The 14,370-nt window shown below is 33.7% G+C and overlaps 1 protein-coding gene and 1 long non-coding RNA gene across 10 annotated transcripts; one reads left to right on the plus strand and one right to left on the minus strand.

Annotated features, from left to right (window-relative positions):
• The first annotated feature begins 272 nt into the window (after positions 1-272).
• Positions 273-3,027, plus strand: LOC132803379 (uncharacterized). The gene is made up of 3 exons (XR_009638573.1): positions 273-742; positions 2,267-2,421; positions 2,690-3,027. It is a non-coding gene; the product is annotated as an uncharacterized LOC132803379 (long non-coding RNA).
• A 7,074-nt stretch (positions 3,028-10,101) lies between these two features.
• On the minus strand, positions 10,102-12,936 carry LOC107415099 (cyclin-D3-2-like). Of its 9 annotated transcripts, none has more exons than XR_009638569.1 (4): positions 12,416-12,936; positions 11,069-11,156; positions 10,542-10,646; positions 10,102-10,457 (listed from the first exon to the last, which is right to left on the minus strand). XR_009638569.1 is itself a non-coding variant. In XM_060816167.1 (3 exons), exons 1-3 carry the CDS (start codon positions 12,729-12,731, stop codon positions 10,444-10,446), a joined length of 372 nt encoding a protein of 123 aa, XP_060672150.1. In that variant the 5' UTR covers positions 12,732-12,919; the 3' UTR covers positions 10,102-10,443. The 9 variants fall into 9 exon arrangements, 2 of the variants coding, with proteins under 2 accessions (XP_060672150.1, XP_060672149.1); XR_009638571.1 differs by having other exon boundaries at positions 10,542-10,588; positions 12,416-12,932; XR_009638570.1 differs by lacking the exon at positions 11,069-11,156 and having other exon boundaries at positions 12,416-12,932.
• Positions 12,937-14,370: the final 1,434 nt, after the last annotated feature.

A 14,370-nucleotide genomic window follows, 5' to 3' on the forward strand; every position in this document is an offset into this window, starting at 1 on the left:
GCTGTTGTGACCAACCTGTTTGCACCTCCTGCATCTATATTGATGACGCTCCTCTCCTTGAGATTGAATCCTCTTCTTTCTCGGTCTTCCTGACTGTTTGCCAATTTGAGGTGGAAGTACAACCTGGTTTATGACATCATCTGGAGCATGCCACTGACTTTTATCTCCAAGTAGATATATGGTTTCCGAATATGCATCACGGAGTGAGTCAACTGAGTAATGCGTCGAGCAAAGGAAATATGGAGAGATATGTCGATTAGGGGTGGGCAAAAACCGACCTGACCCGACAAAACCGACCAAACCGAAGAATTTGGGTCGGTTTGGGTTGGTTTTTATTGTTTAGTCGGTTTGGGTCGGGTTATACATATTTAAATGTTAGATTTTCGGTTCGGGTTACGGGTTGGAAGGAATTTTAACCCACCCAACCCGAACCGAACCGTTTCATAACCAAAGAGCCATTTTGCAAAAATTATTTTCATTAAATTATTTCTATGAAATTTTGTAAGCCATTGATCTCTCACCATCTAATTACCACCGTTGGATTTCAAGATGAAAACACAATACACAACAGTGACAGCACTCAACAGAACACAATCTCAGATTCTCACAAAACGAAATTGAAGCCCTAGCATTCGCGTCGCCAATCGCCACTCGCAGGCAGCATCCTCCGGCCAGCCACCACCCGATTGAACTCCCAAGCAACGCCACCACTCGTCACCCTCCCAAGTCCCAAGCTCTGCAGGTAAAAATCATTATATTTCTTATTATTATTATAGTGATTATTGATTGATTGAAATTGAAAGGAAATCTTTCATAATTTTATTTTATTTCGAGTTAGCAACTTCTATTTTATTTTTTTTTCGTTCCTTTCTGCTTCCCTTCGGATTGGAAAATTAAATAGATCTTTGCATCTCACACAATTCAAATCTTGTAACACTCAACACTTTCACGAGGCTCACTCTACATCCTAATTACACAAACACTGAAACACCTATGCACAAATTAAACAATTTTCCGGGAAATTGCAATCATCCTTCACAACCCAATTAAGCTAAAAACCCAGAAATGAAAGCAATGAAACACAGAAAACAAAGAGACAGAGACAGAAAGAGACTGACTTAGCTGAAGTAGACAAACGGAGTCTGGGCTCCACGGGACTCGGAGAAGCTCCTCTCATCTCAATCGATACAGCAACAAGATGAGAATGGCACCATCTGATTCTGATTTAGAGAAAAAACAAACACAAGCAGAAAAACAGAAAAATAGTATTTTTATTACTTTCTGGAAACACCCAAAAAAAAAAAAAAACAGATTCAGAGAAAGCAAATACAGAGAACTGAAAATGAAAAGTAGAAAATACCCAGTTGCTGTGATCTATTTAAAAGAGTGAGTAGCGGAGCTTTTGCTGGCTTAAAAAGAGTTAAAGACTGCCATAGAAGGCAGTTAATTCATTACTTTTTCATGCTCTTGTCTAAAATCCGGTAATCCAATAAAATATTGAGTATTGACTCAGACTAGTCAAATTTCCTCTTAAAAGATAGTCAAATTTCACTTTTTTTCTTTTCGGTGATGTTTAAGTTTATTCTTTTCTTGTGTAATGGTGTAGGTGCAGAATGATTTGGTTGGGGATAAGTGATATAAAAAAGAACAATGATTAAGAAAACTAAGTGGAAACTTTTTGGGTTATGTATAATTTCTTTATCAAATAATAGTAATTTTGAATCTAGAACTTTAAAAATATTTAAAAATTAATTTCTTTGTTGAACAATCTGTCATTGCCAATTTGATTCTTGCTCTTAATGGTTAAAAATGCATACTTGTACTCAATTATGTCATTTTCATGAATGATGGAAAATAAATATTATTTTTTTATTTCAATTCATTTATATTTATGCCCTAAAATCTTGTGCAAATCAGAGTGTTTATATTGTTGTTTGTTTGATTCAAATGGCTTATTTTGTTGAATGGTGGACTTGGCAGTATCTGTCCAATTATTATATAAATTCATCATAATAATGTTCATAATTATGTACAAGCTAAACTTAAAGTACAAGCTGCATATATATATATATATATATATATATATATATATATATATATATATATATATATATATATATATATATTTTATTTATATATTTATATATAATTATATATGAGGTTCTTTTCCTCAAGTCACTCAAAATTATTTATGCATAACTAAAACTTTTTGTCTTGATAAATATGAATAAAAACCTTAACCTGCATTTTTTGTTCACAATCGCAGAATATATTGGAAGAAAGCTACTTCTTCAGTCACCTTCAAGGACCAAACAGCTTGCCTGAATCACCTGTTGGACAGGCTTCTCAAACTCTCAGCAGTCAGCACTAATTTGGGCAGTGAATCTAATTCCTCTCCAAATGGTAGAACAGATGTGGCAGGTTTGATAAGCTTCTAATTCTCTGGAATTTATTCTCTTTTAATTTCCTTTGGTGGTTGTTTCCCATTACTTAAAGAATCTATGCTATTTTAAATACATAAAATATTATACATGGAAACTATGGAATGCTGTTTTTTCTAATCAATCTTAACACCAGGAGTTTGGATGGAAGAAGTGTATTTTTTTTCTGTTTTTTCTAATTAGTATTGCAATTTTATTTTTTTTATTTTGCTTTGTGGTCTAATATATTTTTTTCCCCTGTTTTGTAGATAAAATCAAACAGCCTATCGTGACTTGCATAAATCGAATAGCATTCCTTTTCTTTGTTTAATTCCAAGATCACAAACAATTGTGTGATTGTCTATTATTTGGAGGTAAGTTACTTAGCCTTTTTCTCGTTATTTTTGCATGTGGGAAGGTCAAAAATTGCTTTTGGAAAGTGTAGTGAAGCATAGGCTGTGAAATTGTTTGCTGTGAAGTTTGGAGATTGTGAAGTGATGTGTGACTTGATTGCTGTGAAGTTGTTAATATAACCTGGCCTGCTGATTTTGACAGCTATATGTATATATATTTGTATATATATATATATATATATATACATATATGTATATGTTTATTTTGTTTTTAATAGGTTCTAGATGGATGAAGGCCACAATGATTTGTATGATATTAATGAATTGGAAGAGTATTTAAATGAATCAGATAAAGCTGAATCTCAACCTTCACAGTTGGATAAACCTTATAAAACGCAAAAGAGAAAACCTTCTAGGGCTCCATCTTGGGTTTGGGAACATTTTGAAAAAATTCCAGATTATGATCCAAATAATCCTAGGTGCAATTGTAAACATTGTGGGGTAGATTATGCATGTAATACCAAGAGATGTGGAACTAGTACATTGCGAAACCATTTGATGAACCAATGCAAAAAATACCCTAATAGGATGGAGGATAAAAAGCAACAAGTTCTTTCATTTGAAAGTGGTAGTAGCAATTTGGTCTCTATGAGTACAACATTTAGTAAAGAGGCATGTAGGCTTGCATGTGCAGAAATGATCATCATGGACGAGTTACCATTTAGCCACGTTGAAGGAGAAGGGTTTAGAAAGTTTTGTAATGCTTTGAACCCTAAGTTTGAACCGCCATCTCGTAGAACAATTTCTAGAGATGTGTTTCAGTTGTACTTAGATGAGAAAAAAATTTTGAAGAGTGTGTTTTCATTGAGGAAGCAAAGGGTTTGTCTTACGACGGACACATGGACTTCCATTCAAAATAACAATTACATGACTCTTACCGCTCATTTCATTGATGATGATTGGAAGTTGCATAAGAGAATTTTAAATTTTTGTATTGTGCAAAATCATAAGGGTGAGACAATTGGTAAGGTTATAGAAAATTGTTTGATTGAATGGGGTATTGAAAGGGTTTTCACAATAACGGTTGATAATGCTTCTTCAAATGATGTGGCTGTTAATTTTTTGAAAGAAAAATTAAATTATTGGAAAGGAAATGTTTTGGATGGTGAGTTTTTACATGTTCGTTGTGCTGCACATATTGTAAATTTAATTGTGACATTTGGATTAAAGGAAATCCATGATAGTATTGCTGGAATTCGTAATGCTATTAGATATGTTCGATCATCTCCTTCAAGGTTAAACAAATTTAAAGAATGTGTAGAGAATGAGAAAATTGAATATAAAGAAACCGTGGTTTTGGATGTGTCTACTAGGTGGAATTCCACCTATTTGATGTTGAACTCGGCTTTGAAGTATCAAAAAGGTTTTGATAGGATGATAGATGCTGATGGACATTATCTTAGATATTTTGAGGAAGATGAAGTAGGAAGGAAGAGAGCCGGACCACCTCTAATTAAAGATTGGGATAGTGCAAGGGTTTTTGTGAAATTTCTTGCTACTTTTTATGAAGTTACCTTAAAGTTTAGTGCCTCTTTGACTGTTACTTCTAATATATGTTTTCATGAATTGAGTTTGATGTATAATGCACTTGTTGAATGGAGTAATAGTCAAAATCATTTGATGGCCGATATGGCAAAGAAAATGTTGATAAAGTTTGACAAATATTGGGGTTCACTTGGAAATGTCAACAAGTTGTTGCTTATTGCCATTGTGCTTGATCCACGATATAAGCTGGAATATGTATCATATCTTTTTGAGGATGCTTATGAAAGTGGTATGGTTGAATCTTTGACTAGGGATGTAAAAGATACTTTAGTTAACCTTTACAACTTCTATAAGGAAATTGATTCTATGAATGGGAGTTCTAAAGTATCAAATTCAAATGATGGTCAATCAATGCAAGCACAACAAAGTGGGATGATGATGGATTCATTGGATGATGGAAGCATAGATGATCGTCGGCGTTTGAAAGAATCACAATTTAAAAAAAGAAAAATGGAAAAAAATGAATTGGAAATAAAGAATGAGGTTGATAAATTTTTGTTTGATCCATGTGAGGATGTGGAGAGTGAGAAATTTGATATTTTGGCTTGGTGGAAAAATAATTGGACAAAATATCGAATTTTATCTCAAATTGCAAGAGATGTATACGCCATTCCAGTTTCTACAGTAGCATCCGAATCTGCTTTTAGTACCGGAGGGCGTATTCTTGATGCATTCAGAAGTTCATTGGGTCCAAAAATGGTGGAGGCTTTGATTTGTTCTCAAAATTGGTTGCAATCAAAGCCTATGACGTATGATTATAGAGTTGAAATACCAATAGAAGATGTCGCATATTATGATTCTATTGAATCAGGTAAGAATTTTTTTTATTATTATTATTTGTAATTTTATTTTTATTATCTATTTTAGAGTTTTTAGAATTTTTTAGTAATATTTACAACTTCGTTTAGCTTACTAATTAATCTAATATCATATTTTAATTTGTTTAGGAGCATCTTGGGTTACAAAACAAAGTTTACCTCCACCTAATTGATATATGATTACTTGGTAAGTTTGTTGTTAATTCCAAATCATCAATTATCTTTTACGTTAGATAATATTTTAGTAATACACTTAATGTTTATTGATTGCTAATTCTTTACATTTAATGCTTAATGTTTAATGTTTATTTATAATTTTAATGTTTGTTGAAGGATGAATGGAATTTGGTTTATTGAGGTAGTGAGCTTGTGGTTGCTGCTGGTGGCATTTCATGCAATGGAGAATGTGGAAGAAAACAATATTTAAACTAATTTTTATTTTTATGGATTATTAGTTTATTTAATTATAAGTTTATTTTAAAATTTTAGATTTCAAATATGGGTTGTATTTTATTTTGTAGCTAATAATGGTTGTAGACTTGTTATATACTTTATTTGTTGATGTATGGTTTATAATTGGGTGGTGGTAGTAGTAGATTTGTATTATAGTTGTATGATTATGTGTTGTATTATTTAATATGTTTGATGCTTAATAATTAACTTATTTGGTATTTTTGTTTAGGTGGATGGATGTATGTTAAAATTATTTAATTTAAAGAATAATTTGAAAAGAATATCTAATTTAAAATATAGATTGATGATTAAAAAGGTCTAAAAAATTTTTTATACAATTTTGGTCCAAAAAATACCAAATTCGAAATATATATATATATATACAATTTGGGCCGAGGCCCAACACGAAGCCCAGACCGGCCCAACCCGCAAACCCAACCCAAACCGATCAAGTATGGTCGGTTCGGTTCGGTTCGGTTTTTGTATTGGGTTCGGTTCGGTTCGGTTATGTAACCAACCCAAACCGAATTGGTCGGTTAGGTTTAAAAAAACCCCAAAAACCGAACCAATCCGCACCGAGCCCACCCCTAATGTCGATGCTTACATGCTGCAATTTCATGGACACAAGGAAATCTATCAATGTCAAATTCCTTGCATGAGCACGTCTTATTTTCTAAGTTAACAACTCCAACGAACATGCCATGGCCAACAACTTGAAACTCATATAAGTTCATTGGCATAACACGTAAGCCGCTGCCATTATTTGAGCGGTCCTGCATGATTTTTTCCAACCAATTAGTAACAGGAGTTTGCATTGCAGCAGCGTTAGTTCGACGTTCATACCACCACCTTTGCAAGACATCACGAATGTGATCTAGTAATGGCAAAACAGGTTTATCCCTAGCATCAATAAGCACAGAGTTCATGCTCTCTGCAATGTTAGTTGTCATTATGTTGTATCTATTGCCCGGAAAATGTGATCTAGCCCATTTTGAAGGACTTGCATCCTTGAGATATTGTACAGCTTCAATACTAACCCCTTCTAAAAGCTGCATGGCCTTATCAAAATCCTCAACAATATATGCTCTAGCTGCATCATTAAAAGTTGATATAATCGCGTTGACATTACCTTTAAACTTCTTAGCACGTAAATTTGTACCAAGATGATATGTGCAGTGGCCATGGTGATTATTAGGGAAAACTGTACGTATTGCTTTTGCAATGCTCTTGTGTCTATTCGATATAAAAGCTATATTCGGATCATCCCCAAACGCTTCTTTAAAGCTCTCAAAAAACCACGTGTAAGCCGCATCCGTCTCCCCAGGGCCTATTCCATAAGCAAGTGGATAAATTTGATTGTTCCCATCTAAACATGATGCAATATATAACAAACCTCTATATCTATTCTTCAGTGTAGTTCCATCGACAGCTACGACTCTCCGCATATGCTGGAACCCTCTAATGCTAGCTCCAAGTGCCATGAAAAAATATAAAAATCTGTTTTGATCATCAGTTTCAATTCGAGTAAACGTGCCCGGATTTTTGCTCTTCAAAACGTGACTCCATAAAGGAAGTTTTGCATATGAATCTTCTGGCGTGCCCCACAAACCTGATAGTGCAACTTCCTTAGCAGCCCATGCTTTGTTGTAGCTTATGTTTACTCTGTAATTAGAGCGAATGTCATGCACGATATCTCGAGGTTTGTATTGCCTTGAAATCCCATCAAACATTGGCTAGATGATGTCTCCGATAACTGAACTTGTTGCTTGACGATGATCCCTTTTCATGATATTTAAAGAGCAAATATGCTCATCCTTGAAGGCCCTAATCATGAAGGCCTCTGTATTATCACCATGTAGTTTGGTAGCACGAATTCGCCACATGCAATTGTTGTTTGCACATACAACCTCATATCGGACTCTATCCGACTTCTTGACCTTGAATTCAAAATTTCTCCTTAGTGCATAGAGATTAATCTTCTTCTGTAGTGCATTCTTACTCGCAAAGATTTGGTTGATTCGAATGATTTCATGGGCATTGACGGATGAGAAGCGATGGTTAACCCTAAGTTCAGCCATGGTTGCGGTAGAATCCTATCGAATGTCCAAATGGTTTTCGGTACAAGGAGAGGCAAGCACATCATCATTCACATTATCAATTGGACTACTACCATAAGGAGACTCACCATGTCGACTATCACCAGCTGAAAGTTCCGAATGTTGGGTCCAACAAATGTCTCGTAACCCATCTTCACTACGATCAGTGTTGACCTCAATCTCAAATTGTTCATCTTGATCATAATCATGTCCACGATATTCATTCATATCATTAATGTCGAAGTGCTCATTATCATGATCATGTTCCACAGATTGCACATTGTTTTCACAAATTTGATTTTCAGAGAATCCAGGTTGAGTTTCTGGCACATGAAGTTCGGTCGCTGGGGACTGCATGTCGGCATCAGAGGTACAAGTAGCTATCTCGGGAACTGCAGATAATGGGGCATTAGTCATAAATCCTGAACTTGTAGGCATCCTATTCACAACACATCCAGCAGTATTAATACTCTTTGGAACCCTGGATAACACATCAACAATAAGTGGAGATCTGTCTTGAGGTCTGTGTGAACTATACTCTTCTATAAAACTTTGTAGGTCTTCATCATTTTCCACAACGTACGGCTCACATGACAAACACACATGGTATATGAACTTGAAGATTAATTGATGTTGTGTAGAATCTAAGTTGAGAGCGTTGTAGACAACATCTTCAAGTTCGGCCAACGTACAATTCCTTTTGATATGTATAATCTTCGTTCTTTGACGTTGGTATCTCCAGGTACCTTCAGAACATACACTCCATGTTCCATCGTAGAATAGTAAAACTGAAATTTGTGACATTGAGCACAAAAAGTTTACCAATTCAAAACATACTAAGTATCTACTTCTGCAATCGTAGAATCTTTGCTGGAAGGTTTAACTATAATCCTGAAGCAAAAGTAATGAAAAAATACAAATACATTTTTAGTAAATGAGTACAAAAAATAAGCCAAACAATTATGTTATTAACGCCTAGTGGAATAACATTTTAAATACAAATACAAATGCATTTTCAGTAAATGAGTAAAGATAAAATAGGAATGCATTTTATGTAAATGAGTACAAATGCTGTTTAAGGGAAAAATGTTGCCATATATGTACACATATTTATATTTATAACACACCCTGTGAAAGTTGATAGAAGGTACTAGCTGCTGGATAGAGAAGACAAACGAGTTTTGTAGTTGGTCAATGTTTTCCCTTTCTGACCATGTAAATGTTATTTTTTTAATACAATATTGACTAATTAAATTCTTATTCTTAGGCTAATATATATATATATATTTATTAATTAAATCAATCCATTGAAAGGTCTAATGCTCTAAATTTGACCTCGATATCATCTTTCTGTAAATTCAAACAAAACATTTTTGATTCATTTTTATAATATTATATTTAATTTTTTGTTCATAGTTTATAACGCGTCCTTTATTCATACCAATTCATACTTTTTCCTCACTGCTAGTATTGTGCTAAGGCTAAGTCATTATTTGATTTTGACTTTATCTATCACCTATACGTAAAGTATATTTTAGGAAATTTTTTTTCATAAAATCAATTAACAAAATTAATATGAAGTATATTGTATTTATTTTTTGGCTTAGTTATTAAGCCATTTATGTTTACTATTGGGAGTTCATGATTTCAAAACATTAAGATGGAAAAAAATTATTATAAATGATAAAAAAAATTATGTAAAGAAGTAGCATAAAGCCAAATTATGTATATATATATATATATATATGTATATATATCCACATACCAGGTAATCGTTAACTCCGATCTGCAGAAACGTACAATTTAATTACATCCTTTTGAAGTGTATGGGCTCCACAATGAAGATTTTCAGATGATGCAGGAAGAGTGAACTGAACTGAAGAGATTTTGGGATTTTCTGCAATGTTCGTCAATGCAAAGAAAGAAGGCTGAAAGGTACCTAACCAACAAAAGAGAAAGAGAGAGGAAGACATAGTATACATTTAATGTGGTAGCAGGGACAGTAAGAGAGAGGGACAGAAGTTAATAAGGGTAGATAGAAATGAGAGATGGTCAAAAAAATTGTTTTAATATTATCACCTGTATTCGAGACAGTCAATGAGAAATGGAAAACTGTTATTTTTATTTTACACTTTCATATCCATGTATTTAAATAGTTTACAAAAGCCAGACAATTAATTCCCTCCTAACAAGTCTCATTTGGACATACTACGATGGAGCTGTTCATGTAAAAGTGATTGATACCATCCATTTAAATTATCATCCTTCTATTTATTGCTTCTCCACATATCAAATAATATGGAGAATTTAATAATGAAATTGGATCCTTACACATCATATTGACACAAGAATCATGTACAAAAACTAAAAAAAAAATCTGAATTAGCAAGAGAAAATTGTACAAGTGTTTTATGAATAAAAACAAGAGAATATTACACCTCCTAGAGAATATTACAGCTCTTAGAGAATATTACAGCTCCTACAAAAGCCTCTGTTGGTATCAATCCTGAATTGATCCAATGTTCCCCATCAATGTCAAAATCTCGAACACCAACTGGCACCACAATTGGTATAATGCCAAACTTTAGTGACACCATTAAAAGCATATGGGGCACCTCCACTAATGTTCCTCAACATTTCTTCCTTTTGTCTCTCAAGCTCATGTAGCTTCTCCTATGTAGCAGCCAACTCTGTTGTTCTAATAATTCTGCACTGTGACCATACAAACAAGAGAAAATGTTTCACAATCAACACAATAAATTCGACACTACCTAAAGAAAGCAAGATAAATATTACCTGATTTCTGAGCTCCATAATGCGTGGTTCATTTTCCAAGTTCTCCCCTGTGAGTTTAAATAAATTCAGGATCTGTTTCTCCATGCATAATTCAATTGTGCTTGACTGATATATATATATAATTAAAAAAAAAAAAGAACTAGCAGATTTCTCCATGCATAATCCAATTGTGCATGACTGATATAACAAAAACTAGTAGATAACAAGAAAAGAATAACTCGCTAGCTGCAGTGTTTCTTTGCGAATTTCATCTCTAAGCTGATAATTGTCAAGTTGCAAAAAAATATCTAGGAAAAATAATCAGAACATAGACTCAAGTATCACAATAGCGAAACTACTATATATTGGGAAGGCATAAACCACCATGCTCATTAATAAACCATATAAATCAAGCACAAAAGTCATTGTATTAGCACAATACCCAATATTCACTAACAAGCATTTTAAAAAGGGGTTGATGCATGCACTTTATGCACTTAAGTACTACAGACAGATTCCCAAATAAGAGAAAAAGCTTATGTACGTACATTATTTTGAATTTTAACTTGATTGAGCGAAAGTAAAAATTGATGGTATGCATCCTTGTCAAACAAAAGCTTCCTTAACTCGTCAACACTAAAAAATATCCAATCAAAAACAAGAGAATGATAAATATTTATCAATAATGTTTAACCCAACTGCAAAATAACATATCCAAATGAAACAAGAGAATGATAAATATCAATCAATAATGTGTAACCCAACTGCAAAATAACATATCAAAGCGTAAAACATTACAATAATCAAATGAAATATGAAGTTTATGACTTTTACAAAGATGACTAATATTTTCACAAATAGTAAAACAGATTATTTGTCAAGTAGGCTTTAGAAAAATAAAATTAAATGACATAACAAATGTATAAGTAGAAATTAGTTTTCTCTTCATAACAGAAAGAGAAGGAACTAAGCAAGTGGTGATGATACTATTAGAACAGTTTGATAGAATACATGCTTGTCTAAAGATTAATTAACCTAGTTCCATAAAGTCATATGAGTAATCAATATAAAATTTAGTCATGAGCATGAGGAACCTCACATCTTATCCTTCAAAACAGCAATTACACCCACAAGCCATACAATAGATGGTTTGACTAACAAAAAAATTTATATTATCATAATTTCTACACAAAATGACCAATAACCCCACTTCCTTTCTACACAAAATGACTAATAGTATATTTGTAGTGTACTCTACTTTCACTCTATTACCTTCAGATTTTCTTCTCGCAGAAGCAAGCAAGCAACCAAAGAAGCAAGGCATACCATAATTATTCATTCCAACCCATGTCCCAAGTGGCATATCAAATACAGTCAAGCAATGAGTTGCATCAAACACCACTGCATCACTAAAGATCTTATATGACTTGACAGAAGATGCATATGACCAGACAATGTTCTATAGTTGGTTGTTTGAATCAAGTGTATACTCAAATTTGAAATTAGGGTATTTGTCCTAAATATTTCTGCACATATACAAGTCTATGCTCTCATCTTCTAGGTCTAATTTCCTGAATGACTGCAAAAATACCAAAAGTGCACAATACCAAAAGTGCTAATAATAAATCACAGTTTCTCTTATTTCCATGCCTTTAAAAAAAATGGTGGGTTTTTGAAATTTTTTGAAAAAATACCCAATTCAAGTGAGAAATTGATGAGAAATTACAGATATTTAAAGAGATACCAGGGGACAAAGTAGTCCGAAATGGCCATGGTTCAAACAAAATGTTTGACAACAAAAGAGAAAAGAAGAGCAGGAAAGACAAGAAATGGGAAGGCAAGTAGAAAGTGTTATCTGTTTTTTTTTTTTTTTTCGTCATGAAACGAAAACTCACCCGAAATGCTTCTTTGTGTTGGAAGAATTACAGAAAAGGTCGAAGCTCGAAGAAGAAGAAGAAGACGAAGAACGCTTCTACGGGAGATGTTCATGGCAAGAACAATGGCCACAGCAGAAAACCTATAGTGCGCCTTAACAGTCAAAATCCAGTCCACAGATTCTTTCCGAGCCATCAATGAAGCACCATTCGAGCTCAAATCGCTGAAACAAACATGGGTCTCTTCCTCTTTAGGGATTAGAGAGTCAAGCTGATGATCTTCCCAGAATAAGTCATTTTCCCTCGCTCTTGAGTTTAAAGACTTTAAAAATTGCATTACCCATTACACAAATCATCTCTCTCCCAAGCTCTGTTCGGCATTCTGTCTCACTTTCTCTTCCTCTTTTCTTTGTGCTCCGTTCATGTCATTCAGATTCAGGGGAAAAATAATACACATACCCTTTCATTAATCTTTCTTTTGAAAGGATAATTTAGGAATATTGAAAAATAAAAGGGCAAAACAAAAAATATTGAAACCAAAGGGGTAAATTTCCTTAGAAGGCTTTCAATAGGGGTATTAGGCCAAATTCCCCCTCGGGCTTAACTCCTTAGGCCTTGATACGAACCTAGGACGACCTGCTCCTAAACCCGTATTATATTAGCCCAGATCTTTAATTAAGTTCAAGTTCTAATGGAATGAACCTCAACCCCTAACCAACCTGTGGCTAGAAACCTTGGTATAATGTAGACACCACAATAGGGGATGGAAAACCTATTGATAAGTCAAGCTAAAACAACCAATTCTCTAATGGTGTTTTAGGTGTTCTCAAAGAACAAAGAGATAATTAGTCTCACAAGTATTTTCTTAATCAAATCAAAGTTGTATTATTATCGAAAAATAAGCCTTTAAATAGGCTTGAAAGAAACAAAACAAACCCTAAAAAATTAATTCAAAACCGGACTCCTATAGGAATTAGGAAACTTGACCGAATTCTAATATGTCCTAAACTAAGTTTCCTAAACTAAAATTGATTAATTAATTCCTTTATTTTGAATTAGGAATTAATTAATTTACAATGAAAATAATAAAATAATAACTTTCCTAAACTTATTTGTCCAGAAAATAAATAAATAAAAACTAAAAAGTAATGGTAGTTTCCTAAAACAAAAAGTAGAATAAAATTAGGAAACTATAATACTAGCTTTTTAACTAATTTGACTTTGACCAATCTTTGACCTCTTTGAGCTTCAAATCAGCTTCTAGATGCTTTCTAGGATGCCAAATAAACTGAATATGAAGGCCCATACGTTGCCCATGCTTGGAAAAATAAGAGAAGGCTAATACAGTAAAATACAGTAAAGCCAGCAAGCAATACAGCAAATTCGGCCAATTTGTTGAAGCTGTCCGTACAAGCCCTTTTTGATTGCATTTGAGGCTGCTTTAACTTGATTCCATGACCTCTTAGGCATATGTATTGAACCCATAAAGCATTGGAACCATTTCATGCTTCTTGGACTCCAAAAATGTACCAAAACCGTCACCCGGGTCCATATCGGCTTCCACCACTTGGATGCTTAGAATAGGGTTTGTATCTTCAAGTATGGACAAGCTCTGTTGAGATTGATTACCCCCTGTATAAATACTTTCAGGTTGTCCTTAAATCTCTTAATTTGAGCTCTTGTGATTGGCCTAGTCTTCATCCGTGTCGAGTCAGCACCCCAGCGGGTTATCGGTGGAGCGGGCTCGGGCGGAATCACATCAGGCCTGAATCAGGACCAGGCCGGACCTGGAGATTAAACACCATGATCCGAACCCGACCCATATATATATATATATATATATATATATATATATATATATATATATATATATATATATATATATATATATATATTTTATTTTTTTATTTCCATTGTAAGTCACTATTACCTGAAGCTTGAAACTCCCAACCGGTCTTAAGTTAACATTTAACTTA

The sequence above is a fragment of the Ziziphus jujuba genome, chromosome 4 (assembly GCF_031755915.1).
Source record: "Ziziphus jujuba cultivar Dongzao chromosome 4, ASM3175591v1".
In the NCBI taxonomy this organism is placed as follows: domain Eukaryota; kingdom Viridiplantae; phylum Streptophyta; class Magnoliopsida; order Rosales; family Rhamnaceae; genus Ziziphus; species Ziziphus jujuba.

What these genes read in the sequence shown, in the direction of transcription:
- LOC107415099 (XM_060816166.1), bottom strand. Translation starts at nt 12,731, where the DNA reads ATGCAATTTTTAAAGTCTTTAAACTCAAGAGCGAGGGAAAATGACTTA. An exon ending in AACACAAAGAAGCATTTCGG is followed by an intron (nt 10,589 to 12,415) that starts GTGAGTTTTCGT and finishes TTAAACTCACAG; the next exon opens with GGGAGAACTTGGAAAATGAA. An exon ending in TTATGGAGCTCAGAAATCAG is followed by an intron (nt 10,458 to 10,541) that starts GTAATATTTATC and finishes GTATGGTCACAG; the next exon opens with TGCAGAATTATTAGAACAAC.